A 25,249-nucleotide genomic window follows, 5' to 3' on the forward strand; every position below is an offset into this window, starting at 1 on the left:
CTTTCGGCCTGTATGTACCATACAAAAAACAAATTACAGAATTAAATCAGAAAACAAAACTACACATGGCAAAATTACGAATACCTTTCCAGATGACAAGTCGCTGCTGAATTATGGTGTTTCATGATGACGATCTGAGGACTAAAGCATGCACTATTGACAATCCTGAGATCCAATTTTCCATATAAATTGTACAAATCCCCTGATTCACACACACACACACACACACACACACACACACACACACACACACACACACACACACACACACATACACAAACACAAACACACACACCCACACCCACACCCACACACACACACACACACACACACACAAATTAAGCCCTCTTTCCATGATTAGGCATAACCTCTTCATCTAAATAATTCATATTCAAGCACTACGGCTGGCAGACTCATAGCTCCACTTCCAGACCGACACAAACACATTAACCAAACTAATCCTGAAATGTTGCTGATTTGCTTAACTTTTTCTTCAAATAACTTCAGTATTGCTTATATAAGGATTAAAACCTCAGTTCAAGAGCAGACAGCTTTAGGGGGTTGATTGTTAAACTTACCCAGAGAGAGAGAGAGCAGAGCATCTAAAGCCCCGAGATGAGGCAGATTAGAAAAGGGCACCAGACGCTGATCATCAGACGGAGGGGATGCGACTGAGGAGCGGGCGGGTGTGCGCGCGACACACTGACAGGCGCCCAGCTAAACTGAGACGAGGATGTACACAGGTAGTAAGGTTAGTGTGGCAGCACAGTGCTCTGACCTCATCAAGACTGCTCAACTAAACCAATGAGGATGCAATACAAACAAACATGCTCACACACACAGCCACCCATATAGGCACACACACACACACGCTCGCATTCACACATACACGTCCCCTTCCTGTTTCTCTGCATTGGTGGTAAACTTTCCATGACATTTGTATAACAATAACCCAAAAATACACTTTAGTGATATGATTTAAATCTAATATGCACTGATTTCAAGTAAACATTTGTATAAAATTAGCTAAAAAAAGAAACCGATAAAACAATTTTTAATTGAACATTGTAATTTTGCTATTTTAGTAGTGTTAAATTGCAATATTGGTTTATTTCAATTAAACAAAATTCAGATCAAGACTGCAGACTACATCAGGCCTGAATACAGCACAAAATCCACTACAAAATGTAGTGACATGTAGTGAATGTGTGAGTGGCCCTTATGCACATAGTTTATAATTGTTTGTCGACCCGCTACAAGTGTGTCAATAATGCTACCTTGGCAGTTTTTTCAACAGCTAGTGTGATGAGAAAAAAAAAAGCAGTTAGATGGTTATCAAGGTTACTTTCCATGAGCTGAGGCCAGCCAAGCACGAATCCTGTTATTTTTAAAGATGTAGACAATTACTATCCATTGAAATAATACAGATCACATCGGTTTTCATGACTGATGGGACTTGTTTTATTGAGCGTACTCAGTTGATAGTGATACGAGGTCCCTGTGACAAAGCTTTGGTTGGACCACACGGTTATCAAAGAGTCGAATTGGCTTCAGTTTGTTGTATTTGTTAGTTGGGATAAGTATGACTTTGTCGGATACAGTATTTTGTCCAATCATCCTAATTTTTCTGTTGTAAAGTTAAACAGGGATCAAAATATCACCATGAATAAAGGGAATAAAGAGTAAATAAAGTAGTGATTGTTTTATTGAGCATTAACTGGAATTTCAAAACAATATATTAATACATGAAGCTTCAATTTTTCAAAATGATTAAAATATAAATACAACAGGGGTTTCTTTATTTATCTTAAAAATGAAGGAACAAACTAAACTCTCTCGATAAATAAACATATTGCAGTTATCTGAAGTAGACTATACACTACAGTAAGCAGCACAAAGCAAACATCTTCAGAAAATCATATTAACATAATAATAACAATAATACAAGTTACCCTTATTTAAGCAACTATAGTTAACGTATAGGTAACGTGTTAAAACCAATTTGCATAACCGAGGAGCCACCTAACCTAGCCATCACGAGAATATCTGCTGAGAAGCATGCATCTATACATATTATCTCACCTTTCAATCTGCTTTGGTTATGCATTGCCATTGTCACAATTTTTTTTTTTAAATTAGGGTTCTTCACTGTCACAGTGAAATCATTATCCTCACCACATTACGTTATAGCACTTGAGGGATTTTTGGAACCAATTAATAATTCAAGTCATACCGTTTGTAATTCAAAGGCATTTCAGTCCCTGGCAATTTAAAAATAATTTTAACTACCCAAGCACTTCTCTGTACTTTATACAATTCAGTTAAATTATGATAAATCAGGTCAAACAAATTGGATAAAGCGGTATCAATCATGTGTGTGGTTGCTTTTCTGTTGAAAATGCCAATTCCCTACTCACCTGCTGATATATGACCATGCTGACAGGACCAGACCAGATCCATAGATTAAAAATGGAAGTGGACAAAAGAACACTGCTAAGTGAATACTAGAGCAATAGCCAAGTCACGGCATAAAAAAAACAAATGGCCAAAAACAGGCTTGACCTCTATGAAGAATGTATGTGCACATTAAAGAGAAAAAAGCAGGTAAAAAAAAACCCCATTGTTGAACAGTCTGAGGATTGCATGTAGCCATTAGAAGAAAACAGTATTACAGCAAGTCTTTAGCCCACACATGGCTGTGTTTTTGATAGTGCATGCAAGTGTATCCTTCCATACTGCACGACTTAAAGCTTGATACCCCCTTTAAAATAATTGTACTAATTTAGATAATAAAATGACATTTTGCAAAGAATACATTTGGCAACAGGTGCACATACTTTGTAACTCTATAGAACAAAGACAGCGCTTTTTAACGGTCCACAAAATAAAATACAAATAAACAAAGATTCAAACAAATCTCAATACAAAATAATATACATTCAGAAACCTTCTTTGTGTCTACAAACGTTTCTGGGGCACTCATATGAAGATCACCTCGTCAGTATTGGCCCCTGACAGCAAAGGATTCATGTTAGCGCCCAGTGCGGCCACTATGGGATTTTTTTGAAACATTGTCCTCAAAACGTCATCTTGCTGAATCACCGGGGCAGGTTACAGTAGTTCACTGGCAGACAGTCGCTCAGTGCCATTCCAGACAGTGAGTCAGCCGGTGCTCTCACTGCCAGACAATCAGTAACTGGGCTCATCCATCTCGTCGTCGCTCCAATCCGGGGGCGCGTCGGTACCGAAATATCTATCCCCAAAGTTACCTGCACAGCAAGAAATCATCGGATGACATGTTTGAAATGGTTAGGAATGTTTGAGAACAATCTTCCAATTAAGCTTTCAGGTTCACACATGTCCTGATCTCACATGGCATGGAACACTGTTAAGCACATATACAGAGCATATCATTGATAAATAGGAAAATATCCAACATAATTAAGAACAAAAATGTTGAATTAGTACTTAGAGTATAGGCCTTTATTTATTGCGTTCTTCAATCTTTAACATTTAAATCAACATCATTTTCATATACATCCATAAATATATCTTCCTTTGATGACCAGCCATATTAAGAATAATCAATGCAACACATCATCATCAGCCATACATACTATCGCTCTCATTCACTATCAATATAGCCCAGCCTCACGATGGCAATCTGACGTTCACGTCATGGTTTGTTTTGTCCCATCTACATGACTTCCGCTCAGCCTCAATATTCCGACCACAACAACAAAGTGCTCCAGTGCGTCCCTCCCGACTCACCGATGCCGGGGATGATGTGGAACAGATCGTTGACCTCCTTGTCCACCGCTGTGGTGATGATCTGGACCTGGGGGAAGGCGTAGGCCACGGAGTGGACTCCCATCTCCGCCATGAGCAGGGACACCAGCAGGATCTTATCCTCCTGGACGTCATGGTCCTGAGAGAACAAGCCCAAACACAGACCCCTTGTAGCTGCTCAGTAGTAACAACAGGACGCTTGTGCTTCAGACGCTGCACACCCCCCTTCCAGACACCCACCAGCAGAACTCTGACGGCCATCATGGCGGCAGCGCCCGTGGAGACGGTGCAGTCCATCAGGATCACGTGGTCCTCCCCAATCTCCCTGGGCAGCCGCAGGTAGTGGAGCTGGCAAAGGTTAAGGGCGGGGTGAGGCAAGGCAGGATGTGGCTTTCATACGTGACATGCTACAGAGCTTCTGTATTGGACAACTGAGATAGAGGTTGAAGGGGGGCCGAGTTGCACAACACACCAAAGCAGCGTTGGAAAAGCACGCAATTGGATGGCTGCTTTAACCCAATTCTTCTCACCATACTGCGAGAGCACACATTGTGTGTGTGGGAAGCCTCAGCCTGGCTGTTGTTCTGCCAATGACGTATTCAACCAGTTGAGCCGGGGAGGAACTTTTGCATTCTTTACATAAAGCTCTCAGGCCACCACGGCTGTAAAGCCAGTTTAGGCCATGTAATAAGCACGTCTGTAATAAGCCTGTACAAGCATTTCATTGCTTGAATGTACTGATACCTGTCCGCCTACCCACCCAACAGGGTATCTGCACGCACGCTGCCCTGCCCTCAGGGCTAGGCGGACCCATTGCAAACGCTAGTGTGCTAGTCGTGTACCAATGGGAAGAGGAATGAGAGAGGGACATGAAAGGAGGGCGGGGACCTCATCGGTCGGCTTCTTCCAGAATCTAGCTTACTGGGTCCAGGTCTGGTTCCTCCAAATGGCCTCCCCTAGCTTAACGGAGGGTCCACGAGGCCCAGGTGGGAGGGGACTAACCCGGGGCCCGCGGTGGCGTGTACCTCTGGCTCCCCCGTGTCCTGGTTGGTCTGGATGAGGATCTTGCCAATGCGGACGTCCTTGCAGACCGCCCTCAGGGCTGGCTCCATGGTCTCCCCGGCCCGCAGGATGGACACACCCGTCACCTGTGGGCGGGGCGGGGGGCAGGGGGGCAGGGAGGTTAACGGCACGGGACGGTTCTCTTGAGGGGCGGCTTTGAGGAAACGGGAGGAAATGGGTGTTGGGGGAGGGAGAAGGCGGGGGGGGGGGGGGGGGGGGGGGGGGAGACCCTCACCCTCTTTCCGTCGAAGGACCTGCCCTCGTAGTCCTCTCCCTGGGGCGTCTGGACGGTGTGGGACTGCGGGGTTACAAACATCAGACCATCACTATGACCGTTGAGTTTGCACGTACAGAATCTAAACGTGCGTGTGTGTAAGTAGGTGTGTTTGAGATGCTTGTCTGCGATGCTCTAGTTTAAAGCCAGGGCGTCTTTCCATTCAAGGTAGAAGTTTCCATGCGGTTGTCACAAGCAGCTCTCTCTGCCGATGTGAAATGATCATCATCAAATACAAAAAAAACGTTCTCACTCTCCTCTCATATGTCTAGCACTGCATTTCCTTCGTATGACACCTTTTTCTTTTAACCGATAAGGCATGCCATGCTCTTCACCCGGGTCCATATATGGCCATACTTCCTACAACAGGATAAGGTCCTAAATTCTTAAACCTTTGTCTGAATGAATGAATGAATGAATGAATGAATGAATGAATGAATGAATGAATGAATGAATGAATGGTACACGTGTCACATGTCACGGGCACCTGAGAGGGGAGGAAGGACAGCGCCCGCTCGATCAGCAACCGCATCAACCTCTTGGAGTAGAAGATGAACTCGTCACGGCTCGTCTCCTTGTTTCTAAAGCGGGCAGAAACATTCAGTCCATACGTTCATACACAAACACTGGATAGCCTGGCTTCACTACAAGGTCGTACATGATTGAACGACTAGCCAACCATTTTCCCTCTGAAAATGTACATTGTACATTTGTGTCTATTCTGCTGCAGCACCAAGTTTACGCCCAATCAACATCTGCCGGTGATATCGATGTCCCAATGAATGTAATCACATCGCTGCACTACACACAAAATGATTAGTAGTACTTTGAACCCCTTTATCTATAAATGACGAATATGAACGATCAAATAGCTAGATCACAGATCAGCCATCTCCTGCGACCCCATAAGCACGTCAGGCTCCTGACCCCAAGGCAGGAACCACTGAGCAAGGTGTTCGCAGTGAGGACGCCACAGACGTGTCCTGCTTGGTGGTCGGGGGAGCTACCTGATGATGGTGTGCATCCCCCGGACCTGGGGGGTGCTCTCCAGGACACTGAGGGTCTGCGGGAGGGGCTGGGCCTGGTGGGCCGAGGCCAGAGCTGCCCTGTTACCACGGCAACGACAAGAGCAGGGGGTAAAGCAGAGGGGGGAGGGTACACGGTCGGGCACCATAGCATAGAGACGACGGCAGTTGACATGAATGTGTGTGAGCAACCGATGCTCACGCACATGCACGCACGCACACACCAACACACATGCAGATGCAGACATATAAATGAATGAGTACATACACACTCGTTACTACTAAAGTTGCAGGCGAAATATAACCTGGTTAGGGGACAGAGTGAGTGAACGCTACATCCCTCCACCAGTTACTAAAAAAACAGCAAGGAATATGGAAGTGCAGTTTAGGCGGGTGTGACCTGTACCTCTTAAACTGGATTGCTTAAGAGGGAGTCTGAAGGACGCTGAAGCAGACGGACAACAAGTTTGCCACTCAAAAGTGTGCAGAAAAGCCTCATGGAAAGTACATTTTCTTTCAATTGTTCCTTCAAACCAGGGCCTTGAAATGCTTGGAAGACTTAAGAATATAAAATCCAACAAGTACAAGGCTGATGTATTTTGAAGTAAAGCCAAAATGTCCAAAAATTTCATTTCCATGACAGGTCTCTGCTGGCTTGTTATTCCTTCAGCTAATTCCACTTCACGTTTAGAAGTGAAAAGTGTAGCTGGGTTAGTGCTCCTCCTCTGATGAAGGTTACAACGATAGGCTCGTTGGTCAATGAACAGATCTTCTAACACCACAAACAATTAGCCCACACGATTCTTTTTTTAAGGTTGCAAAATAAAGATGCGCACAACCAGAGAAATCATATCAAAACGTCTCACATATCCCAGCGTAGTTTCCTCTATGTGGAGAAGGGTTTTGGGAGACGGAAGACAAAGAACGACAAAAAACAAAAACAACAGAGGAGACACAAAAGGGCAAAAAAAGAAAAGAGGAAGAACGATGAGAACAGAGACACAACACAGGGTGGTCGAAGGAGCGATGGGAAGGGCAGTGGTGCGGGAGGGTGACAGCCGCCACATGCCTGTGCTCTGTAACGTGTGATGCTATGTGCTCCATGTGTTTATGTAGTAGCCCTTCAAGGGTACATATGCACGTCGCCCGGCCGACATTATTGGCCGATGAAATTTCTGCAGATCATCACGCATTAAAATCAATGTGTGTTCATATCTTTGTTAAAAAGCCTCATGTCCTAGATTGTAGTGAAATTGCTCAATAATTCTTATGCGCGTGTCATCTTGTGTATTGCGACGGTGCGGTTGTGTGTGTGAGATGTGCACAGGTCGCAGCGTGGCTGTCACTCTTCTACAGCATGCTGAGGTGAACAGCGTAGGTGTCATTACAACTCAGGGACCTTGGTACGTTCTAAAGAAAGACACCAAATCAACTTCCTCTCTTTTTCTGTTTGTCTCTGTCTCTCTCAAGCGACCGTGGCCACCGCACTCAAATGGAAAAACATGAAAAAAAAGTGTGTATGCCGTACGGCATTGGAAACTTTGTGGCTTTGATAGGCACATTAGCTGCGGCAACAGCTTCCTCTCCCCTTCCATTCTCTTTAGCCATCTATCTCTCTCTCCCCTCTACTGGCACGGCGCTCTCTCTCTCTCTCTCTCTCTCTCTCTCTCTCTCTCTCTCTCTCTCTCTCTCTCTCTCTCTCTCTCTCTCTCTCTCTCTCTCTCTCTCTCTCTCTCTCTCTCTCTCTCTCTCTACACAGAAGACAGGGGCATGAGTTGTAATTTCTCTGAAAATAAAAAGTAAAAAGATGGCGGAGGGGGAGAAACCAACACCTTTGCTTTGAGTCAACTGCTGGCTGCACCAGAGCCATGCGGACACTGCCGTCAGGGGTACGCGAAGCAGTCGGAGTGCCCGCTCTATGACTTTAAACGTATACATCTCACTCTATTATGTGATTATCTTTCTATGCATGCATGCCAATGCTTTCCCAATGTGCTGTTAATACTACTTATTCTGCCACCACTGCATCCAGGGGGCGGTTTCAATCCATGTTTATTCCCATCCCTTCTGGCAGCCAACAGAATCCCTAAAGGCATTGGTTGCTCCAATGAGCTTTCCCGGTCCCCAGTAAGGCCCAGGGCGGAGGGACAGGGGGAGCCCAGAGTGGATAGACAGAATGAAAGATACGACAGGATAAAAGGCTACTCTACCTGACGCTGAGCTCTCGCTGTGAGCGATGGCAGGGTTGGGGGTTGGTGGTTTGGAGAGGAGAGCGAGAGAGTGGTCTGTGAGCAGTTTGTATGGTGTGGGTGAAGTGGAAGGAGTGACGGGGAAGGGTGGGTTGGGTGAAGCCGACCACACTGTGACACAAGATTCACTAGCGGCTAAGTGTGTGCGCTGTGGACAGTTGTACACACAACTGTGAGTCCAACTTTTGAATAGAAATTCTAATGTGTGTAAGATAGTTGCAAATCAATCGACAATGGCTGCACACATTCATCCAAAAAAGTGTGTGTATGTGTATATATATAAATTGAATAGCTGAAGCACATAGAATTCAATTCAAGAGTACTTCCTGCAATATATTGATTTTCTAAGCCAGGCTGTGGCATTTAAGAGCTACCGGGTATTTCAGTGTAGTGCCCGTTATATCCACCAGAGGGTGTAAGAAGGCTTTTGCATTAACCATTTGGTCTGTAATGGCAGACCCAATTATATTCCTTGAAACTGGGCTTAAGCTCAAAAGGGGAAGAGTTATTGAGTCATATTTCTAAGCTGATTTGAAAATTGGGTTCTCTTTGGAACTGTGATGCCTTATCTTTATTTCTGCAGGCCAAATTAGTTTCCTGTATTTTAGTTTTTTGCTATTGTAACTGGCAGTGTGTCAGTGCCTATCTGCTTGTATGGCTGAGTGGGCATTTTAATAGGAAGTGTGTTTACCTCTTCCAGTTGGCTGTGGACATGCTGCACAATCAAGTCAATGGCCACCATGTTGCCACCACCTAAACCATACACACGGTCAAGAAAATAAAACAAGGACCAGCATGTAAGGAAATGTGTCTGTTGACTCAGAGCCATCGATGACTCCTCTCTGTACTGCTGTGAATGAGTTACAACATTTATTGTGGATTGCGGTGGTAAGAACACCGGCCCACCTCCTGTTTTGAGGTGAACAGGGGTTGCACTCACCTCGCGGTACGACGATGTCTGCCAACCGCATGGTGGGCTCGATGTACTGGTCGAAGGCGGGCTTCACATACTTGTTGTACTGCTTGATGACGCCCCCGATGTCCCGCCCCCGCTCCGTGATGTCCCTCCGCAGCCGGCGCACCAGGCGGATGTCCGAGTCCGTGTCCACAAAGATCTTCATGTCCAGCAGCTAAACACACAACCGATGCATGACAACTGTATTTAGATATATATACATGATGTGCATAATATTGCATACAAATATGAAATACAACAAGTATCTTTCGTGTCCATGGCATATTTATTTTCCCTTCTTTTGAGAGACTTTCTATGACGGCACAGTACCGGTACTGTAATGTCAAATGAAGGTTAATGTGACAGAATGAGGTCGAGCTTGGCTTGAATGAAGGATGAATTCACTTAGACAAGATGGGTCTGAAGCATTGAGTAGAGATGTAAAGAAAGTGCAAATTTATTTGGATAAGCAGGCACAAACGCACACACACACACCCACACGCACGCCTATGCAGATGTACATGCAAACAAAACGCACCCACACAACCACGCACACCGACATCCGCACTCATGCACGCATTAAAAAAGAAGCACCTAAGGGAAAAACTCTTAGGTTGGTTAACATCAACCAATAAATTCTTAAACCCAGGTAAGGGCAAACAGAAATGTGTCCCCAGTGCCTTTTACAGAGGCAGTGCATCCCTTGGGTCCGATGTGGTCGATAACCTGCACCAACCTGCAGCAGTTCTTTATCTGCAAAGGACATGATCCCCTCGAAGATGACAACGCTCGCGCCATACACCGTTTTCTGCCGCGGGGGAGAGAAGCCGGGAGAGTGTGTTAGTTAATCCAATCATACTTTCAGTCCCATCAAAATCTATACCATGGATGAACATGATTCCATACATGGACGCCGATTTAAGTAATTGACTGAAATGCAACAACCTTTATCGGCATTGTGCAAAGGGTCATTCCTAGAACAGGTGGGACTTCTGATGTGGCTTAATGCAGTAGGGACATTGTATGATGTACCGCCCCCCCCCCCCCTTCTGCTCATTGTGGAGGCTCTTCATGGACACTTAGAGGATTTAGGGGATGGTGTATCCATCAAACTGTCCTTCGTCACAACTTGTGGTTGTGATGAACCGCTATTCCAATAAAAGCCCCTGAGGGTCACCATAAAAGTGGGATTACAGAGCAATGACTCTGAGATTCAGTCCATTACATTTCTTCCGTACCCCAGCGTTTAGTGTCTCGCTTCGCTCACCCACTCCTTCTGTCGCCCGTGAGTCGTAAAGTCGTACACAGGGATTTTCACACTCTTGCCCAGTTTGAGTTTGCGCAGCGTGTGTGTCAGCAGGTCAAAGTCAAAGGCGTCTGGGTGATCAAAGTTGTAGTTGTTATCGGCAGCCAGGTTCTGCTCATCTTTGGACAGGACCTGAGGACAACATCAGCAGTTATACAACGTTAGCCTTTAAAACGTTACCACTATTCTGCACCACTGGATTAACTTGTTTCACTCGTTTTGCTTGCCCTTAAAACTGGTCTACTATAAAACTAGTAGACACTTCCCCTCTTCTTGGAACCCAAGCTAAAAATTGGGGCTGTCAAGCGATTAAAATATTTAATCACGATTAATCGCATTAATGCCATAGTTAACTCACGATTAATCGCGATTAACCGTAATTTTTTTTTCTATGCTAAATATCCCTTGAATTCTTTGTCCCATTTATTTTTCTAATTATAATGCTCTTATCAACATGGAGAAGTGCATCGGCTTGCCTTGTGCAAATATTTTTTTATTGATAACAACATTGGCATATACTGATCAAAACAGGACGGTACAAAAAAAAGGCGATAATGCAATCAAACGATGAACATACAAAGATATGCCTTGAACGTAGCAGTCAGGCTACTGCTTCTTTGTTTTGAGGCCAAAAATAAAAAAAATAAAAAAAAGTTATTTTTTAAAAAATAATAATTTGTCTTAATCGCGCGTTAAAAAAATTAACGCCGTTAAAATTGGTTTGCGTTAACGCCGTTAATAACGCGTTTAACTGACAGCTCTACTAAAAATGCATTGCAAATAGCAACTGTAATGTTGTCTTGTGATTGTGAGAAATGTCCACACTGTTGATGACATGTTTGCTTCCTTATCTACTACACCCACACTGCGTGCTGAAGTTTGTTGGTGTGAGTGGAAAAGCAGTGTGCAGCTTTTGCTAAACCCTAGGGCTAATCTAATGTAAGCAACATTAATTTCCAATGAACATCTATTGATTGGCTATAAATTCATTGATGGTATTGTACATAATAATAAAAATGCACCATAATCTGACGGAAATATATCGGACCAGATATTTATCGTGCATCCTTACAAAAAAATGTCTAAAAGCAATTTAAACTATATTGGCCAACATACTAAATGCACACTAGGCATGGAAGGTTTGGCTTTTATACATTCATACCTTTCTGTAATTTCACCCAGGTATAGGGTATATGACGGTGTTGGAGTATGTGTGGATAACCCCTGGTTAAAGCAGCCTCACCTAGCCGAGTCAGGCTGATTGGACTCTGGGGCTGGGTGAGGCTGCACACCTGTTGCATACTGAGCAATCAATGTGAAGGTTAACCCAGCCATCTCCACACACATTTGGGGAGATATCTCCACACACTCTGTGAGAGATCTCCTGCATGGAAGTGGAGCACCATGAGCATGCAGGAGCACTCTCCTTGAGGGAGTGTGGAGATGGCTGGTTTAACCTGTATCAACCAGTGTACACACAAAAAGGATTACACCTGTATTACGGAGAGTATGCACTGTATGTGCATTACAACAACAATGGTGCGCCATTGGCCAAGTCGGTTTTTTATTTGCTTTTAACTGTTAATTTCCAGCTAGCGGGATCTCTTCAGAGATTTGAATGTTTTATCCATTGTGATTTTTATTATTGTTTGGGACATGGAACTTTGTAATTTGACTACTGTGTAGACATATTGACCAAAAGATGGCTCTTCTTGAGGAGTGCTGCTGCCCAACGGTCTCCTGGGCAGGTATAAACCGCTAGACATATGGGACTCATACAGGTGATTAGTAGGGATGTGTCGGTCGCGACTGATTCGTTACAACGAACGAATCCCGAACGTGAACGACAAGAACTGGTTCCCCAAAACAAGAAGAACTGGTTCTTTGATTCTTTTTTTTTAACATCAACCAAACATATGGTCACGTAAATAAAATAAACGAACAGAGCTCCGTCTCCCCGCGACTTATATTGATTGAGTCTACAACTTCCTCAAAGATTCAGCCAATGAGAGGTAGCAATGGTGTTGGAATGGCACCTGGGTAAACCAATGACAAGGCGGTACCGTCGAATATGCGCGCTTTCTCTCTCTGACGTATCTTGGGTCATACCATTCGACTCATATATCCCCCTACATTTTTTCGAAAATAGACTTGACCTGCATCTGTTTATTGGATAAACGCATTTCCCAATCCCAGGAGTCTTTGCTCCATTCTACGTCAATTTAAGAACAAACAAAGAAATTAAACTGCAGTTCGTATTTTTTATTTATGACCATGCAAGTTCTGTAATGCCTGAACAATGAAGAATTAAATGTAAAGTAAAATAAAATTATAAATGTAAAACCATGAATGAAATATAGAGAGTAAGCAAGTGGTATAAATATTGGTGGGACGTTCGACATATTATATAGCAGGCATCTCCAAACGGCGGACTGCGGTCTTGACGGTCCTATCCGGACCCACGACCAATTAAAAAAAAAAAGATTATAAAAAAAGTTTTTTTATTTTTAATTTTTTTTAAGATGTAATCTGACGTAACGAACGAATCAAAACGAACGAATTAAATAAACGAATCGTTATAGTGAACTGAACTGAAAGAACTAGTTCCCGGAAAAGAATCACGGTTATTGAGACCAAAATTATCAAGGTTTTGGGTATTATCGCGGTATTTTTAAATACCCAATATATGCCCATACTTCCGACTTAGTCCTCTTAGATGGTAGGGATGAGCACAGTCGTCGAATAGTCGGAGTCACGTAGAATAGCCAATAATGAATGTGACTATCGTTATTTATTACACGGCTCTTCTCAATGCTATTGAACGCTCTGTTCACTTGCATGGGCCTTCAGAACTTCCAGTGGTGAATAATGTTTTGATAATTTACCGTTGCTAAGCATATAATGACCGCTGTCAAGGAAAGTCGATTTTATTTTCTATCGTATCACTCCGCAAGTGCTCCGGGAACTTATCAACCCCAACGCCCTCGGTTGCTAAGCGACGTCAACGTCTTTGGCGGACTATTTCTCTGCTGATCAACACTATGAATGCTGGTAACAAATAAATTGTAAAAAGACACACCGTGGGAAGTTATTTTTTTGACGCGTCCAGTTCACCGTCATGCAGGCTGTGTTCAGTAAAATAAATAAATAAATAGCGATCTGTTTTCGGCGCATGTAGGCCTATCTGCCTAAGCCCACGTTGAAACTATTTTGATGCTGAATGTTAATGGCGCAGGTGGGGAAATAAACAGATTGATTTCATACAAATCATAAAAGCCTCTCCCTGTGTCATTGTGTGTGCGTGTATCCGAGGTGCGTGCGTGCCTTTGTCGGGGGTTCTTGATTTACCGATTTTCGAATATTATTCGAATACTTCTCAGCGAATATTGAATGGTAATTTTGCCAGAAATGCACATCCCTATTAGAAGGCTGATGGATGTCTTGAGCGCTGTCGTCTCCTCCTCCGCCATGATTCCAACTGAATCGAAACTTAAAAACATTATGTTGTAGGCTACACAGTGCGCCGCAGGCGCGGTTATCCACCGCAATAATATTTGCATTTGAAATGAAAACGCTAATTTTTATCGACAACATATTTATCAGGGTTTACCGTTACACCGGTTGCGATACATCCCAACCGGTGATCGGGCTTTGGTTCCACGGGTCAGATCGCTGTAATTTGAAACGTCCTGCTGAATATCCAATATAACCAAAAAAAAAAAACTTTCAAACTACAATAACTGCAATTGAGATGTGCACTTATTTGAAAAGTCCACCACGACAGCACTGGTTAAAAATATTTTTTTCAGGAAGCTAGAGTAAAACTTGCCGAACAGTGTCAGCCACTAACTGTTTGTGAACAAACTTATTTCAGTCTCAATAACTATGCAACAGCAAATTATATTTTTTACAGCAAAATATTTTTTACTATTTAATTATATATCCAGCTTACAATTTTTACCAATTTCATACAAATACAAACGTTATCAACATAATTGAACATGTATTCATAAGATGTTGGAAAAAGTATAATAGAAATCATCTGTATTTTTGATGGTATTGAATCGTACCCTCTGTATTTCACAATACACTACTGTGTACTGTAATACTGCGAAGCATGTGTGCGAAGCACGCTTGCTTCGCACGCACACACACACACTTTAAGAGAAGTTGAGTTTGGCAGACCTAAATTTAGGCACGGCTGGAGCCTCCCTCTGACGTCTGTATCGAGCCTGGATTGTGTATTTGTGTTTGCTGTGTGTGTGAAGGTATTCATACAAGTGCATGTATTTGTGCATATTTATATCTTTACTTAATGTGTCCAAACATTGAAATGTAGAACTCATATACACATAACATAATGTTGAAATATTTGCAAAACAAAAATTAACTTCTGCTTTTTACAGTCTGAGGACACAGCAGCCAACATTTTCTGGCGGCACACTGTCTAAACTGTGCTTCTCACAGTCACAGGTACAACAGATACCAAGTCCAGGAGGCCTTTTCTGCTTTTTTTTTCCAGAGGCAGATCTGTGTTGGCCCAGCTGCAGGCATCTCAACGGCAGGTGCTCTACACCCGATGACATTTAGATGAGAGCGGCCGTGTGGCCGGTCTGCCGCCCCTTATGACTGCTGTCAGACCGTGGCATGATTACATAAGGAGGCTGGGGGGTAGTAGAGAGGTGTATTTGTGTGTGTGTGTGTGTGTGTGTGTGTGTGTGTGTGTGTGTGTGTGTGTGTGTGTGTGTGTGTGTGTGTGTGTGTGTGTGTGTGTGTGTGGGGGGGGGCCAGGCACAGAGAGTAGAAGCCTATTAAACAGGGCAGGACTTTTGTGATCAGCAGATCTCAATGTTTATATGGCTTGGAGGGCAAACCAGGACATGTAAAATAGCTTAATGTTCTGCATAGTCCTGTGACACAGGTACATAGCCTTAATACACATACCTTGTAGAAGGAGTCCATGGACAGTAGGACAACCCAAGGGACATCAAGGGCCTCGATAATCTTCCTGGCCACTGTGGTCTTCCCTGATGCGCTTCCTCCACACAGGCCTGAAGGAGAAACAAACAACGTTCCTTACTGAGAAACTTCGATACCTTTAAGGAAGGCACATTCTTGAGGGACCCAATAGGATTGCAGCAAGAAGCAGCAGGTAGACATTATGGAAAGCCTGTCAGGGCACAGGCACAGCTCCATCCTATTAAACTGATGTTTTGTTTGATACATTTGAAAATGGTTGTGAATATCTATTTGCAGCAGCTATGAATGTCTCGTGTGTCCTAATCCACACACAGACACCATACCTGCTTGAAGACTATTGCCATTGCATGTCCAACAAGTCAATGCATTTCTAAAGGGTGCTGCCTTTTTAACCGCGTGTGGATCAAGTCATCTCACTCAAGGTGAGATATGCAGGGCACATCATCCTGACGCAGAGCTATTGTTGACGACGCAGGGCTAGTGTTGTGTAAACATCACGGGGCGGACATTTGCTCCATGGGGAACACAAACGGAAATGTATAAAAGCGACGAGGACGAAGTCCCAGTCGGCTCTCTCTGTGACTCGGGGCTCGTGTGAGCGTCTCACCGATGACGAAGGCCTCCTTGGACTGGGCACCGTGCTCGTTGTACCAGGGCGGGCGGCCCGCGGTGTATATGGTCCGCTTGGAGGTGCGCAGGAGAGGGGGCTCCGACTTGCATTGGCTGGTGGTCCGCTTCCTCGGCGACAGGCCGGTGCTCACCGTGGGGAGTAGCCGGTCCAGACCAGAGCCTTCGCCGCCACCGCCGCTGCAATGCATAATGTACGTGTGAATGGAGGACAGCGGCAGGCTTTGCATCAATGCATTGGGATGGAACACTTTAATGCCAAACAGTCATGAGTCATTTACAATCCTTTTGTTAATGATGAACTGGTCACTATCAACACATTCATTTACAATCCTTTAGTTAATGATGAACTAATCATTAAGAATACATTATTATACATTTGAGATGATTTATAAGTGGTATGATAAATGGCCCCTATTTTTCCACCTAGTGTTATGTTTCAGCTGTCAAACACAGAAAGATGACTACACGTCTACCTCTTATGAAACTGTGGGTAGTAACACTCTTACATCAGAGTAATAAACATTGTATCCGTAATTACTTATAGCAGAAAACTAGTTGCCTCACAGCCCTTGGATTATTTGACATGGTATTTGTGTTCAGGTTTTGCATTGATTAGCTCTTAATGGAAAGTGCAAAACTGCTGTTTCTGTGTAAATGGTTCCTTATTATAAATTAAAATAGCCCTTTGGCATTGCCTTTTGCATGAATACAATTAAAGATTAAATTAAAACACCCAAGCAATTTTAACATAAGAGAAGTTAACAATTCCCCATGATGTTTGTTTTTTTTAGGCTAAGGATAGAGTGAGTTCTAATTTAGTCAATAAGTGAAAAGAACAGTATAGAGAGATTTACAATTCTGTGGACATTGTCATGGTTTAGTATTCAGACCAGGAGAACACAAGAACAAAGCGTGTCTGGACTGTTGAGCACCTATACACAAACAACCTCCCACCAAAGGACATGCGCTACTCCCCACACAACTAGCCCATGAGGTCCTTGGCGACCATACACTCTGAAACCGGTTAGGTCAAACTGCACAGAAGTTACGAGATTAGACAAATCAACATACAACATGTTGGTTGAGTGGCATGTTCGATCAACACCTACTGCATTAAGCGGGTGATCTGGTCCATTCTTAAGAGTAGGAGCGGGATGAGTGGAATACCATATGTTTCTCTCCCTCGATGTGTCCCGACAGTGAACCCTAAACCGCAACTCTTATTGAATCTCTGTCACAGCTCTGTGTGGTGATTCCTCGTCTCACTGGCCAATCAAGCCCAACAGGTGGAGTTCCAAGGCAGGTTTGAAGGTGAAATAAAAAGCAAAGAGAAAGAGAGCGATAGATAGATAGGAGCTCTCGCTCGTGAACTCTTATCTTTTATGGCAAGGGCTGGAATTGATAGGATCTTATACAGTGCTAGAGTACAGTGTTGCACTGTATCCTCTCTCTGGGTTATCAGAGACGATCCATGTTAAAAGATAAGCACAAATGTGCACGTGAGCATGGCTAAACCATGCCTTTGTCCTACGGTGGCAGCGACAGAACTGGGTGCACTACTAAAAAGCCAACCAGCTGGGAAAGGACTTTTTTTGCAAAAGAAAATACAGAAGGGCAGTTCAAAACAAAAGGATGAAAACGAAAAGCCTCTTAAGTATGTGGAAACCATTTGCCATCTCCGTCCATCAGATGATATTGTATAGAGTAAGTTATAACAATAATAATTGAATAGAGAGGAGTTCACTCTGTGGGAAACCCACGCTCAGTAGCAACACATAAGAGAACAACACTACCTAAATTGTCGCTATGCGGTGGAACTATGGTCATTACCACAATAAAATGGATGAGGCACAGATACTGTCTAACAGATACTGTATATCATCCACCTAATTATCTATTCTCTTATAAGCCTATGTAGTTCTTTCTACTCCCGTCTTACCACATGTTTAAAGTCGAGAGACACAGGAGGACTTGAGCCTTAACATAAAAATATATATAATAATAAGATCATGAAAACATGATGGTGCAAACATACAAAAATGTAAGCCACTTACCCGAGGTTCCAACAGGCAGATATTCTAGCTCCTGAATAGGCTAGTAGATTGTTCATAACTTGATACAACTGGCTTTCCACTGTAGACTTTATTTAAACTATTATTATTGCAAGTAAGCACACATCATGTACACATACTCAGGCACGTTCTACCCCTACTCGACTAGTAAAACTATTTAGTCATTGAAAGAGGGGAGGAGAGAGAGAAGAAACATAACTCAACTATGTTTTGGTTTCTATTCTGTCAATTAAGCACCAACGAGCGAGAGAGCGGGAGAGAGAGAGGGAGAGATAAAGAACTATCAACGCTGACCAGTAAGTTTGGAAACGAAACTGCTACGGGCTCGCCCTCTTTGCATGTCCAGCCCTCCCCCTGGTAGACTAGCCAACAAATGTAAGAGGATAACCTATCCTCCAGATTATGTTCGTTAGGCGATATTAATAGCAACAGGTTAGAGCTAGACCTTCCCAGTCCAGGCCTCAACACACGCACACACTCTTAAACACACAGAAAAGCACCAAGCATGGCTCGTCTATCAGTGACAGTCCCTGTCACAATATCTTGCTGAAAAAGAACAGAGGCAGCGGTCATGAAACAGCTTATGATATAGCTCATACAGACCAAAGGTAAGAATATGCAGCTTGAAAGAAAGCCAAAAAGGCCAGGGCTTCTTGGAAATTCTGAGTAAAAATGGAATACAAGGTAGAAGACAGAAGGAATGCTAAAGGGAAAGGCAAGGCACGATTCCCCTGTAGAGACTCAATGTGCCTGACAGCAGCCTGGAAACATCCACAAGCAGACAAACACGGCTACACACACGCAGAGTTCTGCCCCGCCCTTGCTCAACACATACTGGGCAGTGGGGAAATAAACAGCATGATGAAACTGAACACTGCCTCAACCTCTCTATTAACTGACACACGCACACATATACATACACACACACACACACACACACACACCCGAGAGGCTAAACGGTACAGACGAAAAGATTAGCGCCAGCCTCAGTTCTTAACAAATAAGTTAAAACCAAACCCCTGTTAAAGACCACAGTTTAGCTACCATGTCAACAAGGGTACTAGGCGCCATGTAGATTTGCTGATTTTCTGTCCTCAGTACGCAGTAACCATGTGCTACCAACCTACTTCCTAGAAGGCAGTGATCCTTTGCGCTGAATCGACTATCATGCTGAGAAAAAGATAAATGTGTAAACTATTTAAAAGGTCAATACTACTTTAGACCATCTTTAGGCAAATAGTGTCACACACAACTTGGATTGAAGTCCATGGTGGATTGCAATGCTGAACTGATAAAGTGGAAAAAAAATAAGTGTTACATATTGTATCATGCAGATAAATGAGCAACCCAATGTATAGGCTTGGTTGAATTTGGAATCACCTTCCTAAATGTGTAGTTATTTAAGTGAACATGTACTGCGGTTAGTGCAACGCTATATTAATTATATGGTAGACCCCTTAAACTAACTGAACTTCAGAGGGCCAAGAATATTATTTAAAATGATGTATTCAAAACGTATGTTTTAGCGTCCTCCATTTAAGATGTGTTGTAATGCCATCTGAACTACACAGATTGACAGTTTATACTACAGGTTTATGTACATGATAGAGCTATGTTGTAACACCCTCTTGTGGCACAAAGTGCATCACGGACAGCTAGAGGAATTCTGTTAGTTTACCTCTTAAATACGTACCATTACTGATCTTTGATGTTACAGACACGCGTTAGGATTAATGATGACATTTACTAGACTTTAATTTAAGTGCAATATATATTATGCCATTAGGTCTCGAGCAGTAAATGGGGTGTATTCATATCCTACAAGCGGAATAACTGGTTATTCATCTTACAAATGCCCCAACAATGCCCAGCTACTGCGTCTAACACATAATTATTGGATTGTTTCCGGGGAATGTGTGACAGGAAACGAAACTAGATACAGGCCTACAGTACAACACTAAAACCACATGCCGAATGTGTATTCCCCATTAAATATTGTAATAACAAAGCCAGAAAGACTGTACGCCACGTGTAGTAATCTCCAATGTCAACTAATCAGTAGATATTCATGGACCATGTATAGTATTGTCTACATGTTAACGTCATGCCTTCCATTACAAGCACTACACGATGCTATTTGGCTGACTTGGTAGCACATTGGGAGGTCGTGGTTCTATGAATAATGTCTCTGCGGGAAAATGTGAAAATAAAAATAAAACCAACAGTCCCCTGGCTGGATGTAGCTACATTGGTAAAACGTGTTTACCTATTAGATACTGCCGAAGCTTTTTCTTCGGTCTCCATTTTTGAGACACTTCCTTCTCTGCAGACGGCAGACATTGTTGTTTCATTATTGACAATCAGCTGTTCAGAGGTTAACGCTAAAGCATTATGGGGAATGTAGTTATATTAAATATTCACATCGTTATAGCTAACGGACCACCAACTCGACGTGGACTCCCGTTCCCAGAACTCCCAGGTTTTTTTGGCTCTCTTTAAAACGAGTACAATATTCATAATCATATAAGGACCTGTGCCCACTGCCGACGACACGTTGTAAAACAATTCGGCCTCGTGTTAATATATTGTTGTCATAATATAGTTTTATGCTAGCATTTGGTTTGATTGTTTAATAATTGTTAAACATGTTCGACCTTGAGGGACTTCTGATAAAGTTTAACAAATTGAACATAAAATAGTATATTTATTTATTTGTAAACATATCTATATATGGGCTTACCCTATTTTATTTTGAGCCAATAATATGTAGAGCAAAAAACAAAACAGAAATTTAGTCAACAACATTTTATTAAGTAGTCGAGGGTTATTAATGCACATGAAATACAACATGTTTGGGGGAAATGTAAGCTTAGAATTAAAGGATGTGTGTTTTCACCTCAATGTTAGATACGACACAACCTAATTTCTTATATGGAAACCTTAAATACAAACAGAAGATCATTAGTTTCATTTCACCTGTAACCTACATACCAATGGCAGTTAGTCTACAACATTTCTTTAACTCATGTCTTTGAACTCAATATATATTTATATCCTAAATCAAACAATGTCTTACAATATGGGTGGATGTCATTTTCTACATTTAACATAGGCTGGCTTCTAAATTAACTACGCTTGTTTAGAGTAAATGGAAGGATCTGACTCTAAGGGGATCTAAAATATGTAACCAGTGTTGGAAAGATAACGTTGCTGACAAAGGGAAGACACTTGAGCCTGCAGTTTTCCCAGGTACAAAAGTCACACGACAGAGTCCAGGTAACTATGAAGCTCCAACAACACTCCTATTTCAAGCCTATTTCATGGGATAGTAAGTGCACTAAATACAGAAACAAACACGCATACATACCTCTTGTCCCATATTGGATATAAGGAATTGTTGATGTGTTTTCATTGTGTATATGGAGACAAAATGCAAGTGATGTGTATCCCATAATTGAAAAAAAAAAAAGAACAATGTATGCCAACATATAGGCCTACATAGATGTTTGTGGACATATTTTTCTCAATAACATTTTTTTCTTCAAATATATGTAAAAGCATTTTCAAAGCAAACAAACAGAAGCAGGAAAGTGAAAAAAAAGCTATACAATTGTTGAGAATACATACATCGATATCAAAATATCAGCAAGCCAACAAAACCAGCTAAATATGGTGTATTGCTGTATTCTCTAGACATGTTGCAGTTAGCTCATACTGCGGGATAAGTGTTTTCCCAATAATAGGAAGACAAATAGTAAAGGGAGTGACAAAATAGAAAATATCCACTGATAAAAGCAGTGCTAAACTATCATATTGCAACACCAAAGCTTGTTAGGTAAACATTTTCAATGTGACGTAGTCAATGAAACGAATAACAAGCAACTGATAAAATGATGTTTGTGCCACAGCTCAACCCTCCTGGAGGAAGTGCTACCATTTCCTCGCATCCAGTCATTGTAAAGGTGCCAACTCGCTTGCTAGCACAGCTCGGTGTCCAAGTTTTGGACAGTTCGATTAGGGTCAGAGGACCATCAGTGCTTCTCTTAACTTCCCTTCTCCAGTAGTCCACCCTGGATATATGGGGAACGCCCATCCTAGTACAGACAGACACATGCATAATTCCCCCCCTCCCCCCTTCCTGAATAAACCCCATTGGTGGATTCAAGCTGGCGGTATTCAGTAAAAAATTGTTATGTTTCAACGTAAAGTCTATGGTGCCACCACATGGTGATATCACCTGGGGTATAGATACATGTCTCCAAAATAAATCATGTTGCTTATTGTTCTAGTTGGATGCAATCCCATAATTATTTGTGATTATCGGATTGTAGTAAGATGACAATGTGGCAAGATGAACTAGTGGACTGCCTGAGCAGGACCAGATCTTTGCAGCAGTCCTTAAGGTAGAGTGGCAAGTAAAGCACCCATAATGCATCTCACTAGAAGGTTCTCAGTCCTCCCCTCCTCCCATAATGCTTATCACTAGAAGGTTCTCAGTCCTCCCCTCTTCCCATAATGCTAACCGAATGCTACCTAGGTAATACACACAATATAAAATAGACTTATAACCTGTCAACAAGCTCTCCTTTTTTAGTACGCAAGCTATTATTTAATACGGACATACACAGTACATACAACTGTGGATTCAAGTATCTGCTTCAAAGTTTTCGAGTCAAAATAGCATATTCGGATTGCACTCAATAGGCTTTATCGATAAATTAAATTCCTTTAATAGAACTTAGATAATTTACTATCAACTGTTAGAGATCAGTTATGGCTTTGTATGTATGGTCACGTTGGATCAGATAACAACTACAAATAGTTGAACAAGCCTCTCATTACCAATCCAAATAAATGTTTTAAACTCTAGTTTAGATTTATAAGCGTAAGACAGCCTTTCTTCTGCCTCTTACAGCCACTGCGTTAGGTTGGATACTCTAGGAGTGCAAAAATACAAAAAAAGGAAGCGGGTGGGGTTAAGGGTTAAAGTGCAAGAAAATCGTTTTTACCAACAAGGAATTGATTTATAATATACATAATATTTGAATATTTCGCAAATCGTTCTTTTGTCTCATAAAATATTATGAACTTCAACCACTCTACAAAAGATAATAGCAACTCTTTGATTTAAGCAAAAGGACTAGTAGCCAAGGGTATTAAGCCGCACATAAAATGGTGGCATCTCATTTGATTGTGCTGCAATGGTGCAACAGGCCTTTCTCATGATTGCTTCTTCTATCTGTATTTCTATTTCCAACCACTCTTGGACCATAAACATACAATTAATATTAGGTATAGTCAGTCAAATAATATATTAATGTAATTTTAACATACTCTAATGCCTTGCCGGGGGACGTCTTAAATGCTTTAGCTTCATCCACCAGAACCATGAAACAAAGCCCGAAACTCATGGTCATCACTGTAACGCCGTATACCGTTCACGCTGTGGGTTAAAATGTCATTCCAAACATGTATGTCGTTGAAGTGAAATAAAATCTGACAAACCGAAAAAGAAAGCATAGCAAAATAGGTAGATAAGATGATTAACAACTCACAACAGGCTTACATTTAACTTGATATTTGGTTGTTAGAAATCATAAGAAATAAAAGGCAAAAGCTAATTAATGGGAAAAAGCTCAAAATAAATCAAGATCAATACAACATTGCACTGAGCACACACGCAAAATAATTCAGATTGCTTATGAGCTAATTTGACCTGTTGGCTTCGAAAAAGTATAGATGGCATCATTGCTTTGAGTATATAGATATATAAGTATAGATATTGTTTTATGTACAGTACAGTATATCTGGACAAAGGGGAAAACACTATGAGTAAATGATCTCACCATGCTAATAGAATATCCTGTTAAAAATCTCTCAAAACACAACAACCTAAAGACCTGTAGATAGAATTACACTCACTTAATTTGGAACACTATTCTAGTAAAAAAAAGAGAGAAAGAAAAAACGATTCATGTAGAAATTAGTAATTTGTCAATGTTTACAATCAACATGGGTTGTGAGTAGAACAAATTAAACATTTCCCTTTAAATGGAGGCTGGAAATTGAATGGATAAACAAAAGAAAACACTATGGTTAAGTTTGTTTATATTATAGTAACTGTTTAAAAGTAATTCTCAGTCCCTATGTAATGATTTACTCCTTGTTGGTTGACCTAATGATCTTCTCCGTGCCAAGTCCTTGTGGCATTCGCAGGGTCTTTAAAAATCCTGTTAAAGTATAAACGGTTCGGCAATCCGCTTAAAAAGCAGTACTACTCTAAGGAAAGCCTTTTGGATTTACCCCGTTTGGTGGCGTAACCATTGGCTTGTCTGTTGTCCAGTGGACTCTCACTGTCCGTGGGGCTCGGTGTGTCGGTGAGGGTGGGTGTAACGTCCAGGGAAGGGCTCAGCATGGAGTTTGGAGTGGTACTACTCAGTGGCGTCGGAGGAGTCTCTGCCTCACCCGGCTCGGCCACAGGAGGGCGCTCTTTGGGCTTGCGGCCTCTTTTCTTCCCCAGGGCGGTGTTGTTTTTCACCTCTGCTTTGACATCTTCGCTGTTCTCCAGCGGTTTAGCCTTGCTGCTGCTGCTGCTGTTGCTGCTGCTGCTGCTGGTGCTGACCACATGGCTTGCTGCCGCACGGAACCAATTCTGAGGCCAAACCGAAACCAAACACACGGTTATGTGATGTTGAAGGAGTGTGAAGTAGCACGCGTTTAATTATAGACACAACTTATCAACACTTTATCTTTCTTCCATATTTCACCGCCACTATGTCTGGAGGTGTTAGCAAAAGTCAACTGTGTTGAAATGTTTTACTAACAACTGAGCAATATCATTCGGTATAGCATTGGATTGGGCTCAGGAACTAACTGCCTCCAACTGGAGAGTTCATAAACACAACAG

General features: G+C 42.3%; 2 protein-coding genes across 10 annotated transcripts in view; both read right to left on the minus strand.

Moving 5' to 3' along the window:
• Positions 1-1,255: 1,255 nt before the first annotated feature.
• LOC130382270 (uridine-cytidine kinase-like 1) lies at positions 1,256-20,719 on the minus strand. Of its 6 annotated transcripts, none has more exons than XM_056589949.1 (16): positions 18,325-20,602; positions 17,380-17,476; positions 16,248-16,447; positions 15,605-15,711; positions 10,622-10,792; positions 10,091-10,162; positions 9,340-9,529; positions 9,091-9,152; positions 7,017-7,036; positions 6,133-6,231; positions 5,613-5,706; positions 5,087-5,149; positions 4,815-4,937; positions 4,030-4,137; positions 3,772-3,928; positions 1,258-3,269 (listed from the first exon to the last, which is right to left on the minus strand). In XM_056589949.1, exons 2-16 carry the CDS (start codon positions 17,403-17,405, stop codon positions 3,190-3,192), a joined length of 1,572 nt encoding a protein of 523 aa, XP_056445924.1. In that variant the 5' UTR covers positions 17,406-17,476; positions 18,325-20,602; the 3' UTR covers positions 1,258-3,189. The 6 variants fall into 6 exon arrangements, with proteins under 6 accessions (XP_056445903.1, XP_056445924.1, XP_056445917.1 ...); XM_056589942.1 differs by having other exon boundaries at positions 17,380-17,535; XM_056589928.1 differs by lacking the exon at positions 17,380-17,476 and having other exon boundaries at positions 1,256-3,269.
• A 397-nt stretch (positions 20,720-21,116) lies between these two features.
• znf512b (zinc finger protein 512B) overlaps positions 21,117-25,249 on the minus strand; it is a 33,007-nt gene continuing 28,874 nt past the window's right edge. For all 4 annotated transcript variants that reach the window (XM_056589901.1, XM_056589889.1, XM_056589882.1 and 1 more), the window contains one exon: positions 21,117-24,994. In XM_056589901.1, the coding sequence (XP_056445876.1) occupies positions 24,617-24,994 (378 nt within the window). In that variant the 3' untranslated portion in view covers positions 21,117-24,616. The remainder of the gene's footprint in view (positions 24,995-25,249) is intronic.

This window comes from Gadus chalcogrammus, chromosome 1 (assembly GCF_026213295.1).
Source record: "Gadus chalcogrammus isolate NIFS_2021 chromosome 1, NIFS_Gcha_1.0, whole genome shotgun sequence".
Lineage (NCBI taxonomy): Eukaryota > Metazoa > Chordata > Actinopteri > Gadiformes > Gadidae > Gadus > Gadus chalcogrammus.